Source organism: Polyodon spathula, chromosome 28 (genome assembly GCF_017654505.1).
Source record: "Polyodon spathula isolate WHYD16114869_AA chromosome 28, ASM1765450v1, whole genome shotgun sequence".
Taxonomy (NCBI): domain Eukaryota; kingdom Metazoa; phylum Chordata; class Actinopteri; order Acipenseriformes; family Polyodontidae; genus Polyodon; species Polyodon spathula.
In genome coordinates, this window is record NC_054561.1 from 5361656 (window position 1) to 5385362 (window position 23707).

Consider the following 23707-nt stretch of genomic DNA (forward strand, 5'->3'; position numbering starts at 1 on the left):
TGTGTAGTCGGGTAGCAGCCAGTGAGTTAGTAAGATGGCGGCTGCGGCGGTGGTGGAGTTTCAGAGGGCTCAGTCTCTACTCAGCACGGATCGCAACGCGTCCATCGATATTTTACACTCGATAGGTAAGGAGTCTGGGCAGAAGCTGAGCCCGGGGGTCTGGATCAGGTCCCGGTAGGCTGACCGGTCGAGGAGGAGTAGATTCCGGGGAAAAGGGAGACCGAAGCCGGCTTGCTTGCTGCTGACTCACTGTGAGTGTGAGAGCGGTAGTAGGCCAGACACCGGGGCTAGGTGAATAAGGCACCTTGCTCTCGGTACAGTACGTTTTTCACAATAAACCCCGGTGCTGAGATGTTTAGCATGCATTTTTTTTCTGTACATTTGTTTTAGAACTCTGGTGCTTTATTCAACAGACTCCCTGAGCTGAAATGTCAACAACATAACGGTTATGTCCAAAAAAAAAGCCTACTGATAAGGTATCAAATGAAAGTTTTAATCAAACAAAAAGAAAACCGAAAATAAATGGACAAGTATTCTACGGTTATGATGTACGTTTATACTTCGTTTCATGAGTTGAAAACGCGCCGTTTGTAGGACAGCCCAGACTGAGTCGTCATACCTGGTTAGATTTGTACTCTGTGTTAAATGAAGCTGATCTGGTTCTGAGGCTATGGGTATTTTGATTAGATGATCAGTCAGTATAAACGGGCATTCAGGGTCCTGCTTTGTCAGCTGTCAAAAGTACTTTGTGTAGTTAGCGAGAAACTATTGTTTTTCATAGTTCGTGGTATACATGTGCTGTGTCACAACAAGGCAAGCTAATACATAACCTTGACGCCCTTTTTTGATTTGTCTTAGTTTTGTTTATTTCGGTAAATATTCTTTGAACTCCTTGTGCATATGACTCGACGACTGGTGTCAATCTCAAGACATGGCGTTGTGTACTACAGTATGTGTTGCTATTGCTCATTCGTGGCAAAAAAAAGTCTTGTTTTGTTGCAGCGTTCATCATTTTACTTGAGCTGTTAAATTGTTGTTTAAAACGAATTTCCTAATGTAATTGGTTAACAATTGTGTTGTGTAATTTCATGTTATTGTCAGAACTCTATATTTTATTACAGCAGTGAAGTTAGAAGTGAAGGTATGGTGGTTGTCACTGTGTAGCGTTTACTAGTGGGTTTCATGTATCCCTAATCTAGAACCTTTTAAAACATTTGACAGTTGATCTTGTTTTACTCACAGTTGTATTACATTGTATTAATTGTGTTTACAAGGGCCTGTCAGTTTAACTTAGTCATGATGACACTAAGTGCCCAAGGACACATGCCAAGCCAGTGTGCAGTACATATTCACTCACAGAGCAGAGCTTTGCATTGTCAAACAGTGGGCTTTATTTGTTTTTTCAATCACCAGAATAAATGAACTTCTTGGGGATTCCAGTGCACAACTTGCAAATCTTTTATTTAAAAAAAAATACAAAAAATGATATTTAAAAATGTGTATGAAATGTTGACAGCCCACTCAGTACCTAATCCTAATCTCACCAAGAGCTGAGACTGAAAATAGTGCCAAATTATATGATGACTTTGTAATGTGGGCATATGTGCAATTGGTGCTCAAATTTAATTGCTAGTCAGGTTACCCATTGCTGACTCGCTCTTAATTAGCCACTTGGATAACAAGTTATCACACTACCCTGCTACCTTATCACAGGAACCGTAGTTAACCCTATTTAAACAGGAAAGACAAAGCCACTCTTCATTGAAATATGTGTGTATTGTAATACATTTCTGCTGTTTCAGGAGCATCCCTCTCCTGTGTTCCCTGGAATACGTTTAACTGGATTATATATATAATGTGTGTGTGCACAGCAAGCCTCAAGTGGTGTACTAACTGGACTGAAAACACTAGCTAAGTGGTGCTGATCAACAAGCAAGGGTGGTGTAGAAAGTGAAACAAGTGGGGAAAAATAAGTATGTCATTGACCAACATCCCCAAAATAAGAGAGATCAGTAACAAGAAATAGCTGTACCTCATCCACCGTATGCATATGTAAAAATGTAATGTGACTTAAAGATGTTAATCATACAACCCCAGAATCTGATAGTCTAATGTGTGCTAACATTGCCTTAACCAAGTCTCTGTTCAGCTGGGACCTCATATTTTAGAAGCAGGCACTGCAGGGGTTAGTTTGGATGTACACAGCACATGCCTGGCATTCCTGTTATAGGCAGTGGTGTAATGGATACAGTTGCAAGCAGAGAACTCATTTGAATGTGTTGGTACTTGTTGTGTCTCGTCATTGCCATTAAAAAACATTTACCAAAAGATCCTCAAGTCCAGGTCACTGTTACAGCCATGTCTTAATTATTAAAATACTGTTTTTATATACACTACTGTACATTAAGACCGATTTATAAATCCAATTGTAATATGCACTTTTGAGAGAGAGAAATCGGTAACTGTAAATAGTAATTCCCTTAGGTACACTTGGAGCCTAATTTTACAAGAAAGTTGGCTGTTTTCAAACTATACTTGTTGCACTTTTTCGGGGACTACTGGTGTTTAAAGAGCAAGGAGCACAATTCTCTCAAGTGGAACACCAGCATAAACAAGAACAAGAAGCTATAAATGCATTTTACCTGTTCCTCTCTGTCTAAAACAAATTCAATCTGATTCAAAATTACCATGGTAACTAAGTTTCTATATTTGACCACATGTGAAATGAGGCGGTGAAAATGCTTTGAAAATACGCCTGTTCATTTCTGCAGTGCAATGTAATTGCGAGTGCAGTACTAACAGTGACCTCTTCCCTCTTCAGTGAAGCGAGAAATCCAGGAGAATGATGAGGAGGCTGTGCGGGTCAAAGAGCAGAGCATCTTGGAGCTGGGGTCACTCCTGGCCAAGACAGGGCAGGCTGCAGGTGAGTGATGCCTACCACTGCCATTGCTAGGAACTAAATGTAAAACCCTGGTTTGGAAGATGCTTAAAGTGTGGTTGACCTAAAGTAGCGGTGCACAGCAATATGCAGTTCACTGAATCCATAGAAGTGCATCTTCAACTTTAATTATGTACTGAAATGTGGCAATGGGTAGGAAAACCATTGTGATTTTCTGATATGAGAGGTAGTTTATGTAATGATTTAGACTTGTTTTTATACATGAACATTATTCTCCATGTCATTGTTATATTCTGCACCTGTTAAGGCCATTAACAAGCTGTTACCTTTTCAACTTTTGAGTGCAGATGTCTAATAAACAGCAAAAGTCATGTCTGTGGTTTGCTCTGACCAACAGTAACTTTACTAGATCACCTTTGATCTGAGAGCCCATGTCTTGAATTTGATAGTGTGGAATCAGTAAGTCCAACCATTTAATACAGTATTGAAAATGTAGACAACCCTTGTTCTGTATTGGGACCTACATCAAGACCTAAGTGCATTTGTATGCAGGGATCTGAGATGAGCACTGACACTTTGTACATCCAGCGTTGAAACAATGTGTTTCCCTTTTCTCCTGTAGAGCTTGGGGGCCTGTTGAAGTATGTGCGACCGTTCCTGAACTCGATCAGCAAGGCCAAGGCAGCCAGGCTGGTTCGCTTGTTACTCGACCTATTTCTGGACATGGAGGCAGCCACTGGCCAAGAGGTCCAGCTGTGCCTAGAGTGCATTGAATGGGCAAAAGCAGAGAAGAGAACCTTTTTACGTCAAGCTCTAGAGGTAGGGTTAAAAATCCTCAATTTAGAGCTTGTGAATCGTAATGATCTATGAATATAATGTTCAATGGCACTTGATAAAGCTACACTGTGCTGTAACATAGCACCTGGTCTGATCTACTTCTTTTGTGGAGGGATTATGATGTCTAACATCCCCAAAATACTAAGTTGATCCAATGATATTAATTTCACTTGAATCAGATTCACAGCCTAGCTTCCAGTAGTAAAAGCAACTTTTCTTCACATTTGTGTGGTGGTCCAAAAATGTGTGTGTTTACACCTTGACCTGAACAATGGGAATCCTTGTGTTGTGACACTGTTAAAAGCAATTTTCACTACCCATAGTAAAACCTTTGGGTGATGTCATGCAAAAGTAACAAACCTCCTCTGAACCTATTTCTGTCATGTACAGTACTGACACAAATGATGGCAACAACAAATGATTTAGAGCAAGACTAGGAGTGGGGGTTTTATTGCCCATTTTTCCTTACTGACACTTTGTTACTAAATATCTTGGTATCCCTAAATAGATAATCGTCCCCTCTTTAAAAGTATGCTAATGTGTTAATGAACAAGACAGCTCACAAGTAGAATGGTCCCCTGAAATGGTCTCCTTTTTCTAGGAAAGCAGCACAACTAAGAATGGGGAGTTTGTTGCTGGGTAACTTTGCTTGGACTACTTGCTCACTAAATATCAGGGGTGGTAACTTGTTTTTATTTTCAAGAATTTTCTCAATTATGAAAAAAAAAACTAGTTTCCAGCAAGTGTACTCAAACTTTTGACTGGTACTGTTATATATATATATATATATATATATATATATATATATATATATATATATATATATATATATATATATATATATATATATATATACACACACACACACACACACACACACACACACACACACACACACACACACACACACTGCTGTGCAAAAGTCTTCAACATATTGCATTTTTCTGCTTTGATGCATTACGAGCATCAACAGTTTACTCAAAACCTCCACTAGTGTTTTCTACTATTATAATAACCTTAACTTGCATAAAGAAGGAAAAACTGGAGGCCCCAAAAAGCTGGACCCAGGACTGGAAGAGTCTAAAAGCTGTCTAACAAGGATGAGCAATACTTGAAGATAATATCCTTAAGGAACAGAAAGAAGACAAGTCTTGAATTGACAACAGAACCTGGCACACAGGTGTCTTGTCCATCAAATCAACAGTACGAAGGTCATTTTTGAAGTCAGAACTTGAAGGATGTTTTGCAGTAAGAATACCTCTGTTAATAAAGGGGAACAAGACTAAAAGGCTAAAATATGCACAAGAACACAGAAATTGGACTATGGAACAATGGTCATAGGTGCTTTGGGCTGTTGATGGATCAATTCAGAGTTTTCAGAAACTTGCATGGAAACAGAACAAACATTTAATCTGTTCTGTCTTATTTTAGCAGAATCAAAACACTAGTTTAATAACTCACTTTTTCCTCACTCAAAGCAGTACTTTATTTAAAAAAGTTAATTCTTTGATTGATGTGCAGCCTTTTCCAATTGATCTTGAAGTGTGTTTCAGAGAAATCTGTGAGAATTTTATGTTTTGAGATTCTCAGTACATCATTTGATTTTTAAATATTACAGGATCTTTGTGAAACACTTTGTAAAAGGTTGGGTATCTGTTGGTGTTGTAAACATCAAGTGGAAGTTTCTATGAAGACAAAACAGAAGAACATTTGCGAACAAGACAAAGTCATTCGGTCCATCTAAGCTCCTCTTGTTCCTAGTAGCTGGGTTTTAAAGGCAAGAGTGAAAACCATTGCTATTTAGGAAACAGGCCAGTTTTGGTGGTTTCGTACAAATACATTGTAAAGATTGTCTGACCATTCAAATCTTAGAGGCTGACTTATACACCGGAAAGTGCTGGAGGGTTAAAAAGAATATTCAGTTCCTGTTTGAGTGCTCCCGGAGGACTGATGTTGGAAACATGCTTGAGTCGGATTGTTTTGTTTTCTTTAAGGATGAGCAAAGAAGTGTGAAACCTGTTCATATCAAATTTATTTTCCTTTAGGCTCGCCTGGTTTCACTGTATTTCGACACTAAGAGGTACCAGGAGGCGCTGCATCTTGGTAAGTACAGGGATGAATGTTTTTGTTGGTTCTTAATTAAGAATAACATTTTTATTAAATCTCGAATATCTCCTGTACTGTACAACTGTAAAATTAGATTTGTCCATAGATATGTAGGGAACCTGTGTACAAAAATCCTCAGCCCTCAGTTGAGTGCATTAATACATTTATGCTGAGTTCTGTCAACAGATGACTAGAATGAACTCTCTTAAAATCTTATTTTACTTATATTGCTCAGCAGCATTACATTTTTTTTTTAAACTCACTTTTTAATTCACTCCCTCCCCTTCCAATGAAATGTTCTAATTAAAGAGCCAGATGTGAGCCATCCCAAGCTATAAAACACATCAAACCACTGTTAAAGATTTATATTTATATTTCAAATTGCTCACTGTGGCTGATTTTCAAATATATGTAAGCTACGTTCCCTTTAAGACTCATTTAGTTAGCCACTATCGCTAAAGTAACTGAAATTTTTTAGCCACACTGGAAAACTTCAGCCACACTAAACTATGTTAAAATATTGTTCTATGTACACAATAGAATAAACATATTGACTATAACTGTGCCCAGCAACCCTCCTCTGAACGCCACTCTCCACAGGTTTCCCTAAACACAAATATAGGTGAGCTTTTCAGCTTTCAGCGCACACTGTCACTGGTAGAATTCTTTTACAACTTCACAAGGCTGAAATAACATTTTACTACAGGATTTGTGTGGACTTGTTTATACAAAATGTTTATACTTAACAATAATATAAACATAGTGTTTCAGCAAGACAAAAGTAAGTGTATTTTATTTGAAAACATGAAGATATTTAAATGCCAGACCCTGCCCTTTACTTACAATTTAACAGTGTATTTAAAGTACACTATAACTCTGACTCCCATTTAATCAATGCCAAACTTAGTCCAACATGAAAAAACATGATTTGCAGAGATCCGAAATTCTGAATTGGTTTGCAGAGATGTTCGTGTGTTCCACTGTGAACTGTACAGCGAAACTGCCAGTTGACACAGTGCTGTAGTGTATGTTAATAGAAGTGCCTCCCAGACCACTCGCAGCTCTAGTTACACAAGCTTGTAATATTAAGTAGGCTTGTGTAGACACAACTTTTTTTTTTTTTTTTTTTTTTTTACTGTGTTTTTTCACCTGGGACTACTAACAGTAATATTGCACTGATTCAGCTATTAAAACTCAATCAATCCATAGTGAGACCAGTCCTCCTTATTAAAATAATAAATGTGTTTATTCTTTTATTAATTGTTCCTCTTCTGAATCTTTTGGAACCATTCTGTTATTATATCCAAAATGTATTTCAGCATATTTTAATGAGGTAGCAAACAGCAACTGTGACCTGTTGTGTTATGTAATCAAGCTAAATGGCTTTCACTGGGTGAATTTAAATCAAATTAAACAGTCTCTATTGATTCATCTACCAACACACGTTCAAAGTAATCATGCTGGCGTAGTCTCACACAAGCACATTTTTCGCTTGTGGCGACGGTTAGCAGGAAAGTAGGTTAAGTAAATGTATATATGCGAAACATTAGCTGGAATTATATGAAACATTTGCAGTAAATAGTTTAAGCTGCTTGTAATTGGGGCTTACGTTGTTCTGTTTTTATTAATTTCATTTTTCGGTGCTTATTTTTTTAGGTATTTTCGAGTTTTATGTTAATCAATTTAAATAGATTTTAATCAATAGAAAATGTCAAGATTAAAATCCCTAGTTAATCTCACAAGTCTTTTCCTTAAACTCACAGTGGAGAGCTTCACAGGGCTTGGTTTTGTGGCCTCTTTTCTCAAAGGGATAGTTTTGCCAGAGTTGCATTCAAGGAGGTGTGACCTGACATCGGTGCCAGTGCTGACTGGCTGCACAACCATCTGCTCTAACCAATGCAGCATGTTTAAAAGATTAACATGCATACCTGTTCTTTCGTTTTGACTAGAGGTCTTTCTCATTGTCTTCTAATTTGAAATGTTTGTCATTCATTTTTATCAGTTTATTTTAGTATCACTATTAAAACAACCACAGAGTGTTCTAAAGGTATGGATGAAGTACTTGTAACATCCCTCTCCTTGTTCTATAAAACTGTCCAAACCTGAAAATACACCCCCCTCTGCTTGTCTCTCTCAGGGTCCCAGTTGTTGCGGGAGCTGAAAAAGATGGATGACAAGGCACTGCTGGTGGAGGTGCAGCTGCTGGAGAGTAAGACATATCACGGCCTCAGTAATTTGCCCAAAGCACGGGCTGCCCTCACTTCAGCCAGGACGACTGCCAACGCCATCTATTGCCCACCCAAGCTGCAGGCTGCCCTGGACATGCAGTCAGGTAAGAAGAGTATGCTGCAATGGGAAGGGTACACAGACATACATGCACACGAGCACGTGCCCATCGTTACACTGACACCCTTGTGCCATGTTTCCATTTGCAGTTCACAGTAATGCCTAAGTCCGTTGTTATGCCTGAATGCGGCAATAAACAATGTGAAAGTTACATATTCGCACTGAGAAAATACTTGCAAGATCAATCTCACATTTAACCTTTGTTTGTCTGCTTATGTGTTTACTGTTTCAACGTTGTTTGCACCTGATAAATGAAACATGACCGAACCATTTTTTAAAATCATGGCCTCATAGTGAAATTGTGCATGGAACTCCATGCAAAGGGATGACGTAGTTGGGTTTCCAGAATTTAGAACTGTAGAATTAATACACACAATCCAAGGTACAGCTGAGTATTTTGCCATAATTCTAATAAGAATGACTCGTAGAATTTCCCAAGTCCTAAATAAATGACGGTGGCGGTGTATCATTCCCTGAATGTTAACCGTATAGTAAATGATTAACTATGATTAACTCGGTTCTTGTGCTGTGAATCATTGTTGATATAGACTTTGGTAAGGTTATTTCGGTAGTCCTTACCACTTGGTTAAGCATAATTGATACAGTTGTCCTGCATTATACCGCACCCCTTTATAACACCACCCTTGCATACTGCCAGCTATTCTCTTTGAACAAATGGCACCAATATAAAAACAGTGCTATTTGTACCCGTTATATAGCCACCCCGCTGCCCGCCACCCATCAACTTCCCAAGCCAAGCAAATGTAAATATTAGCATTGTAGTTTCCCTCATTGTAGCGACAGTGGAATAATCATGGCCAATTAAAACAACAAAGTTGTGCAGTTAACCTTCACTTTCTAATTCATTGTTAACTGAACCTTCATACCAATGTCATCAACACTCCCGCTCCCAAACACATTACATTAAAAGAAAAAATCGTATGTTTTTTTTTGTTTTTATGGAATTGTTGTTTGGGTGATTTGAAACTAAATGTTGATCTTCACTATAAAGCCACCCTGGCTTATTGCCAGGTTTTGCCCATGGCCCTTACCTGGCGGTATAAAGAGGGTTGACTGTACTTGACCAATTTGTGGCAATGTGTCCCACCAGGACAATGTGGGGAAGTTCACAATGTCATTCACAGTGATATCCCTGTTTCTAGAAAGTACTATTAATGTCAGTTTTCTGGGTTTGTAATGCTATAATTAGCTGTGACCACAAGAGGGAGGTGAGACCTTGATAAAGAAGAAAGAAAATGAAATGACTTGCTCTGCAGCTCTGGCCAAAAGTTTTGCAGCACTTTGAATTTTAGGATTAACATACAATTAAAAAAAAAAAAAAACTGTGTGCACAGGTACCCTTAAACCTGGGTTTTAAATTATCCAACTCAACCTAGTTCTCCCTTTACTGCCCGGGTTTCCATTTAATAATTTGAGAATTTAAAGACAATGATAACTGTGGTGACTATTCTCAGGAACTAAATTGGAAATAAAACAGAATTACAGGGCTCTGCAGTCTGACTAATTTGGTTGTATATGCGACTAAACGTTTGCTACTTTCCAGTAGCCCATCACTTCAACAGTGATGATCACACTGCTGAAGACATCACAGTCTGTGTGATCAATCAGTGCTATGGAACAAATGTTGCTCGGAAACAAAAGGAAGGAGAGTTTATCTTCAAACTGGGATCTTTGGAACACTATACACAGAATTGCAGGGTCAAACATTAAAGTCCAACATGATTTGCCAGACATGCTTGTCCTTTTGCTCAGGTTAGATTTCACGCAGTCTGTGGTGCCAGGGATGATGACGAACAACTTGAGCTCCATCCTAGCATCTCTTCTCTCGTATCAAAGAAAGGCATGCTCTTGTGCTTCTCTGGTGATCTGAAACAAAGCAAGCACAATAGAGGCACTGTCACACTTTCGTGTTTTTTTTTTTTTTTTTTTTTTTGCATTGTGGGCCTCGCATATCTACATGAGGCGGTACAAATCTCAGTCATCTGATTATAAATGGTTTGCTGCTTTATGAAAGATAATGTACATGTTTAAAGTCTATTACCGGTAATTATGTACATGTTCACTCGGGGTCGGTCTCATAAACTGCAGCATCAGAAAAAAGCTAGTAGCAGTTTTGGATAGCAAAAGACTACCAAATCTACGTTAACTTTGAGCTGACATTGCTGTTTGTATACTCAGACAGTCGCATCTTTTGTTGGCCATTTTTAATGTGTGCATCACTATACTGTACTTGAATTTAAGACGCAGGCTATTTGAGAAGAAAATCTTTTTAAACGTTTTAAAAACGAATCTTAAATTCATAGGAATCTGAGTGTTTTTTGACAAAGCTATGACTGTTCCAAGAAATGATTACAATTATTGTTTGGTATAGAAGACAGGAGTTTGAGCAATCGAGCCCCTTGTTCCTTCTAATAGGTGAATTAAATAACTGATGTAGTAAATCTAAAGGCACTTATTCATGCAGTCACTTCAAATAAGCTTTATCAGTGGACTGACGTTGCTCAAACTTCTGGCACCTGATCTCTTGAGTAATATACCTAAACAAAGAAAGCTCTGAAACCCTGACAGGGTGCTTGGTGGTAAGTTCAGCTATGTAGAAATACATGTGTATTTGCCTATTGAAGTAAGAACCGAGTTTGGCTCAGACTGCTCCCATCTTCTTTAGGGATCATCCATGCAGCGGAGGAGAAGGACTGGAAAACGGCCTACTCCTATTTCTACGAGGCGTTTGAGGGTTACGATTCTACTGACAGCCCCCGGGCCATCACAGCACTCAAGTACATGCTCCTCTGCAAGATCATGCTTAACTCGTAAGTAGTTTTAGCCAAGGAAAAAAAGTCCTTTATTGATGTCAATTCATAAATCTAGCCTTCCCTTATACAACCTTGCTAGAATTGTATTGTCTCTCTGTGTTATAAGGGTTCCAGCCTAAAGACCGTAATTTGTGTCAACAAGGATTGCTCATTATGAATTGCTTTTAATAGAGAGTAGTTTAATATTATACAATGGCAAGGATTGTCCTCCTGTTCATTTCAGTCGGCTATGTGATGTCATCGCCATTGCATTCTGAGGACATCGCCATTTAAACCTATTGTTAATAGTTTCTAATGTTAAATTACTGCACTTTGTAGCCATTAATTAATTAATAATTCACAATATACCACTACAGGGTGTGTGTCATGGGATGTTGCAAATTGAGATGCTCTTTGCATCTTTGGCCTGCTGTATTCCACAACACATCAGAGAAATTCATGACATCAGCCATAGCTTTTTTAGTTTCAATACATGCTGTATTCTCCATAGCAGCACGTTTGTTGACATCTGCATAAAAAAATCATACCTCCATTCAAAATGGTGACATCACAATGGGCTGCATACCTCAGCCACTAACGGTATTCTCTTCATCAGCCTTTTATGTGTTTTCAATGAAAACACAATCGATAAATAAAGGTTGGTATCAAATATAGCTGGAGTTTTAACTTGTGTATTATTAATAAAGCAGTATATATTAGGTTTATTGGACTGTGAGCGACTGTGTGTGGGTTATATTGGCACCTCGAGTCTAGTGCTGGTATTGCCCTCATATACAGACGGTCACCATCCTATAACCCTATATTCTCACTGAGGAGTGCCAGTATCCCACAATGACACATACCCTGTCCTGCTGTAGTACTTAGTTGAACCTGCCATTTTAAGAGAGTATCCATTGTTTGACTGATTTACCTCCATAATGGTAAAAGGAAGGCTTCAATCAGACCTTTGCAAGCACTTCATTCACTCTTGTGTTTCTTTTCTCCTTGCAGCCCAGAGGATGTGCAGGCCTTGATAAGTGGAAAACTAGCTCTGCGGTATGCAGGACGACAGGTAGGGACAAGAGGGGGTGGCTCTCGGGATGTGCTTATGGTACATTCTCATGAACATTTAAATGGTATGCAGGTTTCAATGTTTAAACCATTTCTACATGTACACACACATACTCTTTATATTACATTCTGATACTGACAGCCCAGGTTAGTATTTAAGCTAAGAAAGCTGGTTAGCAAAGAAACCCTAAATAAGCAAATAACGTTTTAACGTCGCAAAGACTTAACTACAAAGTAATATAAAAAACACACCAAAGTATGTGTTGAAGTTGGAGCTGTCACTCGATTCTAATTTTTGATTGGTTATTTTGTGGGCATTAGTTGATTAATCAGTAGATTCAAATGTTTTTAATAAAGGTAACAATCTTATAGTGGCTTTCCTGCATGCAATACAAAAAATAAAAAAATTGGGGTATTTGGTTATTTTTAAAAGCATTTGCGTTATTTGTATTACTGGATTGACAGTAATAAGGGAAAAAAAAATTGCTTGATTTAAATTTAGTTAATGAAGTAGTGTCTGCTTATATCCACTCGTTTCTTGTTATTCATACATGTTGTAAAAAAACTTATATAAAAAAACACATGAGATCAGAGTAAATGTTCTAATATAACTAAGTCAAATTCATCTGATTTAGTGTTCCCATTTTTCTTAGATGTAAACAAATTGTTGTCATGTTTTCTGTGTACTTGCTGAAAATGTCTCCACCCTTTCAAAATTAAATGCCTGTCTCAATGAAGAAAAAAAGCAGGCAGTAAAATTCAATCCCTCCCCTATCCAATGATGTGGGTTTAAAAAGCTGTACTGTAAAATATGGTGGCCCAGTAAGTCAAAGAAACAAAGTGTCACTTTAAAAAAGTTACCAAATGTGATGGTAACCATATTGGCACTTGGATGATCAAATTCCTCTTAGGGCAGACTGGCATTACTGCAGGCCAAGGTAGAGAGCAGTAATATAGCATGCTATTGTGATCTGTTTTTTAATAATTATTCTAGCTGAGAGCAGTGGCAAAGCAGACACTTGAGCAGCTTACAGAAGAGATTTTGTTCATGGTCCATGTTATAAAGCTAAAATAAAGGTTCATCACTAGGGGTTTACCTAAATTGCGATTGCGTGGAAATTGGGAAATTGAGGGGTCACCGCGAAATTCAGCTCTTTTAGGGGCAGATGCATACCGGACGAGTTTGGAGAGAAAAAAAAAACAACCTTTTTTAAGGTTTTCAAACAAAGCAAACTCCGTATCTTCTGGCTGTAGATAAGCGCTTTTTTATTATTATTGCTTTGCCATCCTGTGTGCATTGCACTTAGGCAAAAAAAAAACCCAAAAAAACCTCCTTAAGCAAATAACATTTCCAATGGTGACCGTGTTTTATCAGTGCTATCAGTGCATTTGTACTGGCTTTTTTGTGACCTGTACTATACAGTAAGGGGTGGGACAAAGTCAGTGTTGCATTGTTATTTTGATTTAGGTTGCTAAAATCTAGTTTTCAGCATTGGCGGTAAAATACCAGAAATGGACGACAAAGCAAAAAAAGCAAAGTATATTTCGGCTGATGATCATGTCAAGATATTTCCCAAAGAAACTGTACATGCAGATGGAGGTAATTGTTTTGCACTTCTTTTAATGTGTCTTTGGAGAAAATATGATCGATCACTAGCTTCAGAATCGTACATTAAACGAAAGGTTACTATAAAGGTTGCTAAATAGAACGTAAAATAAACAGCTTTCAGAAAACAAACTGGAAAGTCAGCTCAGACATAAAGTAGTCCTGTCGGTTGTAGCGAAGTTAAATCAGTACTACAGGTACGATCTAGCACAGCCACCTTCAAACAACCTGCTGCTTTTTAAACACAGTTTGAATTTTAGACCCGAATAGGCTTGTTTTCTTTGTTTTGAGTCTGTACTAATAAAATAAATTATTGGATGGGACTATAGCCTAACACGACAACGAACGTGCTGCGTATATTGCCTTTATTAAAGTATGCCAGATGCCCTTGGGTGACCGAGTTTTGGGACTGTTTCTGATTGATTTCCACATCTGTATAACTTGGCAAAGCTTTGCCTTACACTTCCAGCCAGTTCAGTGGATGCAGAACGTGCAGTCTCAATGTATGGGCAAGTCTGCACCAGACAGTGTCAGCAGCAACTGCTTGGGGATGTTGTATGCTTGCCTTTAACAAATGACAGCACACTGTGTTAGTAAGGAGCAAGTACCACTATTTTAGGCTTTTATAGTGCAAAGCAAAATGTGTGTTTGTATATGTCTGGTTGGAAATCTATTAAAGTTCCCTAAGCTATTAAAAATCTTTTTACAGACAGACGCACTGAAATGCGTGGCTCAGGCCAGCAAGAATCGGTCCTTAGCAGACTTTGAGAAGGTAGGTCCAGATCAATTAATATTAACTCCCTAATTATTTTGTTTAGTTTAGCAGCTCAACGATGAGCTGTTCTCATATAGCCATCATTTTTGTAAAAGCTCACAGATCTCTAGGTTACAAGCCCGTAAGTTTTGTTTATAATTTTAGAATTACATACTCTACATTTACATTCAAGTTGTAGTATGTGCATGCATTTCAGTAGTCCTGGATGTAGTTATTTTAGAATACAATCATATCATAAATAGAAGAAAATATTCATGGTCAAAAGTTAGACTACTTAAATTAGCAATTCTGAATGTTTTGTTAGTTTCATGTGTTATGCTTAAAATACTTCATGAAGAGCTCTCTTTTTCTCAAAACCAGTATATTTTAAGCCCTTCATAACTTCTGTTTCAGATATGATCTAAAATTGTTTTGTTTTCATGGGTCACTTTGTGTTCCAAGGGTAGTCTTAACCAGGTAAAGTTAACTGGGACAAGTATGTAATTGCATAGCTATCGTAACTTACAATAAATTATAACTCTAATGTGAAGTTCTGTAAACCAATTACATTTTTTTTTTTAATATAGATTGTTGAGTTTTAGAAACGTCATCTCTCTGTGTGGTGTGTTAACTCTGCTGCTTTGTCCCCCTCGCAGGCCCTGACAGAGTACCGAGGGGAGCTGAGGGATGACCCCATCATCAGCACCCACCTGGCCAAGCTCTACGACAACCTGCTGGAGCAGAACCTCATCCGGGTCATCGAGCCCTTCTCCAGAGTGCAGGTAGGGGAGATATTTAAATAAAGAATGCACTGCCTGGTCACTTTATTAAGACATGCCTATCCGATTCGGCCTGAATAAGATGCAACATGTCATCCCTTCAGCATCATATAGCTGAGGGAGCAACGGACTTGCAAACAGACTCCAAGTCAGAGTGTATCAGCAGAGTCAAAATGAAGGAGAAGTGGTCACCAATAAAGAGAGCTGTAGCCACAAAGTTGTGGACAGAGCGAGAAGACAGTTTTCTGAATATTACCCTTGAGAAACCCTCTAAAACCTTGTAGTCTATGCCATGTTGTCTCAAGGCAAAGAGTGACCCAACCCTATATTGGAAAAACTATTGTAATAGTTTATATCTTGAGAAACTGCAATGAGTGGTATATTATTATTATTATTATTATTATTTATTATTATTATTATTATTATTATTATTATTTTTTTTTTTTAAGTGTATCTCCACTATGAGGATGCATATATGAAATGTCCTCCCATGTATCTGTAACAAGTTCTTGAGGGTGTTGCCTGGTTTCAGGTGTCTAACTGGGTTGGCTAACTATGGCAATATATTCTGAACAGCCTCCATAATAAAGTTATTTACATGTGTTGAGGGTTTGTTTAAATGTTGCAATGAATACATCCACTTGAGACAATAGGGGTTGCACTGCTTGCCATTAGTTTTGGACTTCTATCGTAAAACTTAAACCTCAGCTGCTTAAGAGCAGTCAATTCACACAATCTGTTGTATATCCTTGGTTTTTTAACACACCTTCTTATTTTGCAGATCGAACACATATCCACTCTTATTAAACTTCCAAAGGTAAGTAGAAAACTCTATAATCTCATTCGCTGACGTCACCTTAACTTCCAGTTATAAACTGGTGTCAAATTGGATTCTGATCTCATTCTGATTTAAAGCTGAGCAAGGAAGGACCTGGTCATAACTTAGATAGGAGATGTCAAGTGCTACTGATTGCTTAGAAAGGGGAACACTTAATAGCTGGGCTATTGATGGCTTAATAGGTTTGTCCTGTAGACCAATAGCCTGTGAACTGTGATTTATACATGTTTGTCTTTTGTATTAGCTAAATGTAAATGGCCATAAGTCACTTTTTGTTTTTAGGAACTGTTTTATAATTGGCCCTTGGTTAATGTGTTTATATCTACATTATCGTTAAATCAGTTTAAAGTCCTTTTGGTGTTAAATTGGCATATGGAGGTACAGGAATGAAATGCAGTTAGTCAGTCTGTGTAAAATCTGCTATGACTTTCCGAAGGTCCTTAATCGTAGGAAGTGATAGGGGTAGCAGGAAGCAGCATGTACTTTCTAGGCTACAGCATGGTACTTGTGTGTTTTTTTTTTTTTTTTTTTTTTTTTTTTAATTAGACTGAGTGAAATCTTAGAGAAATTTGGTACACGGCTTTGCAGTGATTTATTACCATGATCATGTTTCATAACACTTGTTGATCAATTAAAATTAATCATTTTGCTGCCATATTTGTTGCAACTGGACATATAGTTGAAACTTTGAGATTCAGACTTCATATATACTACTTCAACTTTACAGCTGCTACTCATTTTATTTCATGTCTACATAGGTAAAACTCCACCATTTTGATTCATACTAACAATTTTCGCTCAAGATTTCCACCACTATGTGCTTGTAATAATTGTTCTATGCCAGTGAATGTCTGGCATCAAGAAAGTGTCTAGCTATTGGTGAATGTATGTCTTTTCTCTGGATTGAGCTTTTGTGTTCATTAATGCCTGGTGGTTTTTCCAATGTGCTGTAAATGGCAGGGACAGGAAATCAAGTAAATGACATTAGTCGAAGTACAGGTAATAACCTGTAAAATATTGTACTTATTGTATGCTGATTGTGAAATTATTGATTTTAACCGCATTCACAGGCAGCACAATTACGACAAGGAAAGAAACCTGTCAATTTGTTCAGTACACCTCCAGATCTTGAACATCCCTCTGTAATGAATAAATAACAGTAATTAAAGTCTCGCTGATATAAAAACTAATTTTTAGTGAGAACAATCTGTCATATCCAATAGGAAATCTGTAGATGGGGTCTGTGAATTAACTCTGACCTAGATAAAAGCTTAATGCCTGTAGACCATCTACATATGGAGTGTTAGTGTATAGACAAACAACATCAAGTGTGGCTAAAATTATATTCTGACTGTCCAATTTTACATTTGAAAGTTGGTCAATAAAATCACCCGTGTCCCTAATATACGAGGGTGACTCTACAAGAAGTGGCCAAAGAAAATGGTCAACATAGTTAGGTAAGGGTTCAGTAAGTGAGCCTATACCAGAGACTATTGGATGTCCAGGTGGATTAACCAGTGTGTTGTGCACTTTAGTTAGCAGATATAATCCAATTGCTCTTCAAATAATTAAGTCGTCAGATATAAAACCTGATTGAAATGCAGATTTGTATTGGAATGCATTGTATGGGAAGTGCCATTCTGCTTAACTGTACCTAGGGATGCGTTGTTTTTTTTATTACCTTTTGACGATCTACTTTCAGGGCGACGTAGAGAGAAAGTTGTCCCAGATGATTCTGGACAAGAAGTTTCATGGTAAATCTTTCATCTTGCATATTTTTCTGGTCAATGTCTTCCTCTGCAGTAACCACTGTTGCACTGCGTCTTGGACCCTACATGACAATATTCAGTACAACAGGTATTCAAGACTAAACTAATGATGAATCAATTATTGTTACCCTGCCACACGGCCACACGGCTTGTCCTTTGACTAACAGCTAGCCTACGCTGCTTCCTTTTACATCATTATGTTCTACCCAATAGGTCCCACAGCCTCCTTCACAATCCTTCTGCTTTAGAAGTAGTGCTAGACTTGCATTATGGATCAGTGTGCCCAGGCCCACTGTTATCGCTATGCAGTTTGATGTTCAGTTGTGTATGGGCTCCTGAAGTGCATCGGCCTGTATTCTGATCCTTGTCATGCCTTGTGTTTCAGGGATCCTGGACCAGGGAGAGGGTGTGCTGATTATATTTGATGAGCCACCAGTAGATAAAACATACGAAGCAGCTCTTGAAACCATTCAGAACATGAGCAAAGTAGTGGATTCACTCTACAACAAAGCCAAGAAGTTAACATAGGTGAGGTTCTTTAGAAGCACGGACTGTACAAGAACTGTGCAATAGTGGGGAGGGATGGGGGGTTTACTGAAACTAACCCTACACTTGGCAGATGAGTGGACATAAAAGGGTAGAATAATTCAAAATGTACATTAGAATGTATGTTTTCCATTGGTTATTACTGTTTCCTAAAATGTGGGCATATTTGAGTCTCAGTTATCAGTATTTCAAAGTGGAATGATATCCATTAGACATTATTCAGCTGGCAAGAGGATGTCATTTGATTTAATTGATTTTTGAAAGGGTTGGGTGCACACAGATTTCTATACAGGAATTGCTATTGTTCCTCAGTGAACGTGTCCATATCTTAATGAATCTGTCTGTCCTGTCCACAGGAGGCGAGGCTGTGTACTTGGAGAGTGTGTGTGACGGAGAGTGGAACCTTGGGGGGGAAAAACAAACTGCAATGAGATTCCTTTGTTTCCTTTTGCTTTCACTGGGAAAGTTTTTAACGTCTCCCTCATTGGATGAAATTCTCTATTCCTTGCATCATCACGTTTTCTTTTAGGATTCTGTATAGCACCCAGCGGCCTCAGTTGGCTATCAGGGAATATTGTAAAATAAAAACATATACAATATATAAAACCTTTAAGAGAATAAAAATAGCAGGCTTACACTGCCTAAAGAGTGTCCTCCCTTTCTCAACGAGGTTTAAAACTGTATGTCTATAACCTCCACCCCTGGACAAAAGCTAAGGGCACTGTAGAAAGTATTTAAGTAAAAGCTCTCGATGTGTGGTTTTGATCCTGATATTCTTTTTGCTTGCCACACCAACCCCTGTAATACTGAAATGATTGGCTGTTCCCCCTTTTTGATGGTAAATTATCCCAGTTGTACCTCTAAGCAGAAACCGATTTGCCAAGTATTACCATTTCCCTTACTAGCCATTATGGTCTTAAAATAAAAAAGTAAAATAAAGAAACCTTGGCAAGAGTCCTTTTAATGAAAGTTAGTTTTTTAAGGTACGGTGAAGAGTTGCATGTAACAGGAATTCTATGGTAAATGTACAGTGCAGTGCCCCTGCCTGTGCCTCCCAAAATTACTTTTTTTTTTTTTTTTAATTAAGGGGAGTGAATTAGTGACGAGTCTTCAGCAGGAAGAACTTTATTCCCCTAGCTCTATTTTTGATGTTTTAAAGTTTCTACGGATATCTCTTGGCCTATACAAGCTGCTGTTTGACCTTTTTAACCTGTTTTTTTTTTTTTTTTTCTCTCTTGGCTATAAAGCTTGGTTGTGTACTCCAAGTATATGGTTTACTCAAAGCCATGTATATTCCTAGTTTTATCATTTCTGATCTTGGGAGAGCAGGTTGTCCACTGAGTTTTGTCGTTCTCCTTTCCAATTGGTTCCCTCCAAGGCTATGCCTCTCGGTAGTGGCTGGCAAGTCCACGAAACCATTGGGTTTATGGCCATTGTTTTTCCAGGGATCCTGGTGTATAGTACTATCTGGGAGTACAAATGAAAATCCTCCACTTTTTGAGGCATTTTCTGCACCTAGATATTCCACTTCATATCTGCAAGGCCATGACAGTTCCTGGATAAAATGGTGACAAAAGTTGTGGCAGGAAGAAACCTGAGAAGGATACAGGTTCATTCAGCCACATGAACTAAAGGGAGGTCAGCTGGTGTGGAACTGCAGTCTAACCACTTAAGCTATTTTATTCAGCTATTGTCTACCAATAAGAGAGAAAGGGGGTCATTTTATTGAGACAGCCTGGTCATTAACAGCAGCTTCCTGATTTCTTGATTTCAGCAGGGTGTACAGAAAACTGTACAGAAAATCTAGTACAGTATTGTGGATCAGATTAAGTACCTTTGTAATGCATTTTCCTTGTTATGACCAATGAGTTTTGTTCTTTGCGCATTGCATTACAGAATCATTGGTTCTTTTTTTATGGGGATAACCAAACCTGAATTTTCTGCACAACCTGAGTACTGTTGAGTGTTTGTGACCCGGTGTTTAGAGAGGGACAGATGTTTGAACCTGTTTCCTCAGCCCAGCCACAGGTTTGCTGCAAGGCCTGTGTGTGTGAGATGTCTTGGTGACAATTATGTTAAAATTGGTTAACTTGTAAATTAAGCTTGCCACTGTTTTTATTAAAGAGGGAAAACAGCTAAAGTGGTGTATAGCCTCCCAAGGGATTAAAGACCATCTACGTTTGGCTTACTGAATCTTCCCTTGCGTGTTGCATAGTTACTCTCTTATTAAAACCAAGAACACCTTGCGGCCCAACTGGCATGGGTACTCGAGTGAACAAGAGATCCTTGTTCAATCCCGAGTAAGCTCTCCTGTTTTTTCAGCGATTCACTTATGAATTTCTCAATGCTACCTTAATATCCTCGAAGAACGGTCATGCTGCATGTAGAAATAAAGGAACAGTGTTGATTGGTTTAAATATTCATCGGTAAACTCAAATTTGTTCAATCTCTTTCCACTGTACATAACTTGAACCTCTTTCCAAGGTCTTCTTACAAATAGTTTTTTACTGTGTGTAATATCTATATGTCTTTCTCTTATTTTATGTCAGTAACCTCCAATACAGGCTGTAGATAAGAGGCTTTGGGTGTTAGACCTTTTACCTGGTTTTGTGTAAGAAAAGAAAAAAAAAAGCACAGCTGACAAATGCATGAGCTGACCTTGCTGTTTGACTTTTGGGATTTTTACATTTTTTTTTTTTTTTAATGTATTTTAATAAGTGCATATCAGTGAGGTTTTATGCACCTGTAATTCAATGTTTGGATAATTTATACATGCTCTTTTTGATGATAATTCAACAGTTGTGTTTGCCAGGTGAGGGGATTATTTTAATATTCTCTAAGAAATGTATGGAAGTTTGGCATATTAAGAAGTGGGGCACAGCCTGTCGTATTGTTGGGCTTGGTTATGTTGTGTGATCTGTTATTTTAAAAACACTGGAACCATTTAATTCTCAAACCTGTAAAAACAAGGCCCTAAACCAGGGTCTTACTGCTATTTATATAATGCCTGTTTTATAATGTAATGTAAAATGCCTGACTGACCTATTCACCAGTCAGAAACTGGAATCATTGTAACAGCATATTAAAATTGGTTCACCATTCAGTTGGAAGAGGGTTGTGTTGATGAGGTCTGCTGTTTGTGCGGTTGTACTATTTCTGGATTGAGAATTACATGCTTCCTCCATCAACCGTTTTCCTGTAAGCAGCAGGGAAGAGTGTGACTATTGTAGCCTTTGTGCTTCTCTTCACAAACAACAATTGACAATTTACTGAGGTAAATTAGGTTAGAGGCATGCTGAAATTCAGATTTTCCAGTATATGGCTTTAGCCCCTCCCCTTTTTAAATTGTTTTAATTCTGAGGAATTTTAACTTGATATTGTCACCTGATGGCCATTTGTTGTGATTGTCTCAATTTTCTGTACACCTAATAAAAAATTAGGAGCAGCAGAAATAAATGGGTGTCAGTATTTGGGAGACGGTCGTAAACCAGATGAAGCCCTTCTGTCCTGAAGAGTTTAGATCGGAGGGCACTTCAGTGTTTCTTTTTTTTAAAAATTTGCCTTTTCTGTCTTCTGCAACTTACCAGGGTTGTTTAATCCGTAACGTGTGCACGAGCCTTTTGAAAGAATGTTGTATAGCCTGTACAGAGCAGCCAGTGAACACCCTCCCCAGTCTATTGGAACGTTTAGGCAGTGTAAGCTCAAAACCATCAAAATGTTGTTACCTTCAGTTTTTTCATTTCTAACAGGTGTCGGTTCTGTATGATATGGAATGGCCACCTCATACTTTTTCAATCTCCATCTGACTTTTTTTTTTAACTTTTTTATTCCACATTTATTTTCTCTCCTTTTTGTTTGAGATTCTCTCTCCTCTCTCTCTCTCTCTCCCTCCCCCACCACTCCATTTCATGTTCCCCTTGGATAATTTGTACTCCCACCCCCACCCCCTCCCAAAAAAAATAGGATTGCTTGTTTGTAATTCCATCAATATCAAATGTACAAACGGTTCTTGCTAACTAACAATTACCGCGTATATCTGATGTTCAGATGAATTCAATAAAACAATTTTTTTTTCAAAAACGCCATATTGTGTTGTCTTTTAAAAAGTTGATATATAGTTAAAGCGCTGAAGACTGCTTATCCAGCCTGCCATGTACAGCCCAGTAATGTATGAATTGATGGATCTAGAGGCTAAAGCCCTCTGTTTAATTCACAGATACAACACAGGGATTGTTTGTTTAACCCATTGAGACCGAGTAGTTATTTAGTTCCTTTGAATTGCAAGGTGCAACGGTACTGAAGCCCCCTGTCTGTCTATAGATAGCTGTGTTAGTGCTGCATGGGCAGCTGCAGTAAGAAATTGGAGCTTGCCTTCTTAAGGGCAGGTGCAGCACAGACAGGCTAAAAAATAAGATTGCTGCTAATGGAAGTGACTGGACAATGAAGCAATTGTCCACCCACAAGTTAACCTAAATGAGTTTCTTCAACTGATCCTAGCAGCAGCAGGTACTTCAGTGCAGAAACACAACATCTATGTCTAGAATCAGTGTTTTCTTAGTTCAGTTTGCATTTCAGTTAGACACAGTGATATGTCAGTTCCATTTTCCTGTTTTCTGGGGAGAAATATTTCTCTTGTGTTGTCTTTTTTGTTTTTGTCTTTTTACAGAAATATGGACACAGCTGCTGGGCTCCGCAGTACTGCGCTGGACTAAAATTGCTCGCAATCTCGCCCACAGTATCTCGCTGCTATTTTGGTGACTGCTTTGCATTAACAGTGCCTCCTAACAAGCAGGCGTCTCTCAGTCTTGTGTGTGGTACAGAGTGGTTTTGCCAGTAGTTTGTACAGGTGAGCATCCCTGTACATTACTACCCGCGGTACCATACCGATACAAAGATCCCCGACCCTGTATCGAACCGTGACCGAGGTTACTGCACCAGTACAGTGCCGTCCTTGTAACTGTACCATGCCGAACTGGTATGGTTATTTTATTACTTGTGTTTCCTTTAACACCATACGAGACATTTTTTCTATTGCCGGTATTTATGTTTACAATTTTTTGTTGAAAGGGTTTTCTCTTGTCTATGTGCAGGCCTGTCTGCAATGTGGTGCTTGGCACACATGCAGCAAGAGCAGCTGCTGGGTCAGCAGCACTGCCAGGACCGAGATACTCTCTTTGGTGGTTGTTTTAAGGAATTTAAACCTCAGTATCTGATGCTGTTTTGGTGACAGCTATTTTAGCATCACCATTGCGAAGGCTGTTAGTCCATTCCAACACCCTGGCTTCCTTCAGTCTTGTGTTGGTACCCAGTGAGGTGTTTTGCCAGTGGCTTTTATAGGGGGGC

At 38.4% G+C, this 23707-nt stretch overlaps 1 protein-coding gene across 1 annotated transcript; it reads left to right on the forward strand.

The window, feature by feature from the left end:
* Positions 1 to 22444, forward strand: LOC121301831 (26S proteasome non-ATPase regulatory subunit 11). The gene is made up of 13 exons (XM_041231451.1): positions 1 to 125; positions 2822 to 2923; positions 3522 to 3718; positions 5782 to 5839; positions 7980 to 8174; positions 10875 to 11019; positions 12013 to 12073; positions 14388 to 14450; positions 15089 to 15214; positions 15993 to 16028; positions 17752 to 17803; positions 18204 to 18346; positions 18721 to 22444. The coding sequence occupies exons 1-12, from the start codon at positions 35 to 37 to the stop codon at positions 18344 to 18346; spliced, it is 1269 nt and encodes a 422-aa protein (XP_041087385.1). The 5' UTR covers positions 1 to 34; the 3' UTR covers positions 18721 to 22444.
* The last annotated feature ends 1263 nt before the right edge of the window (positions 22445 to 23707 follow it).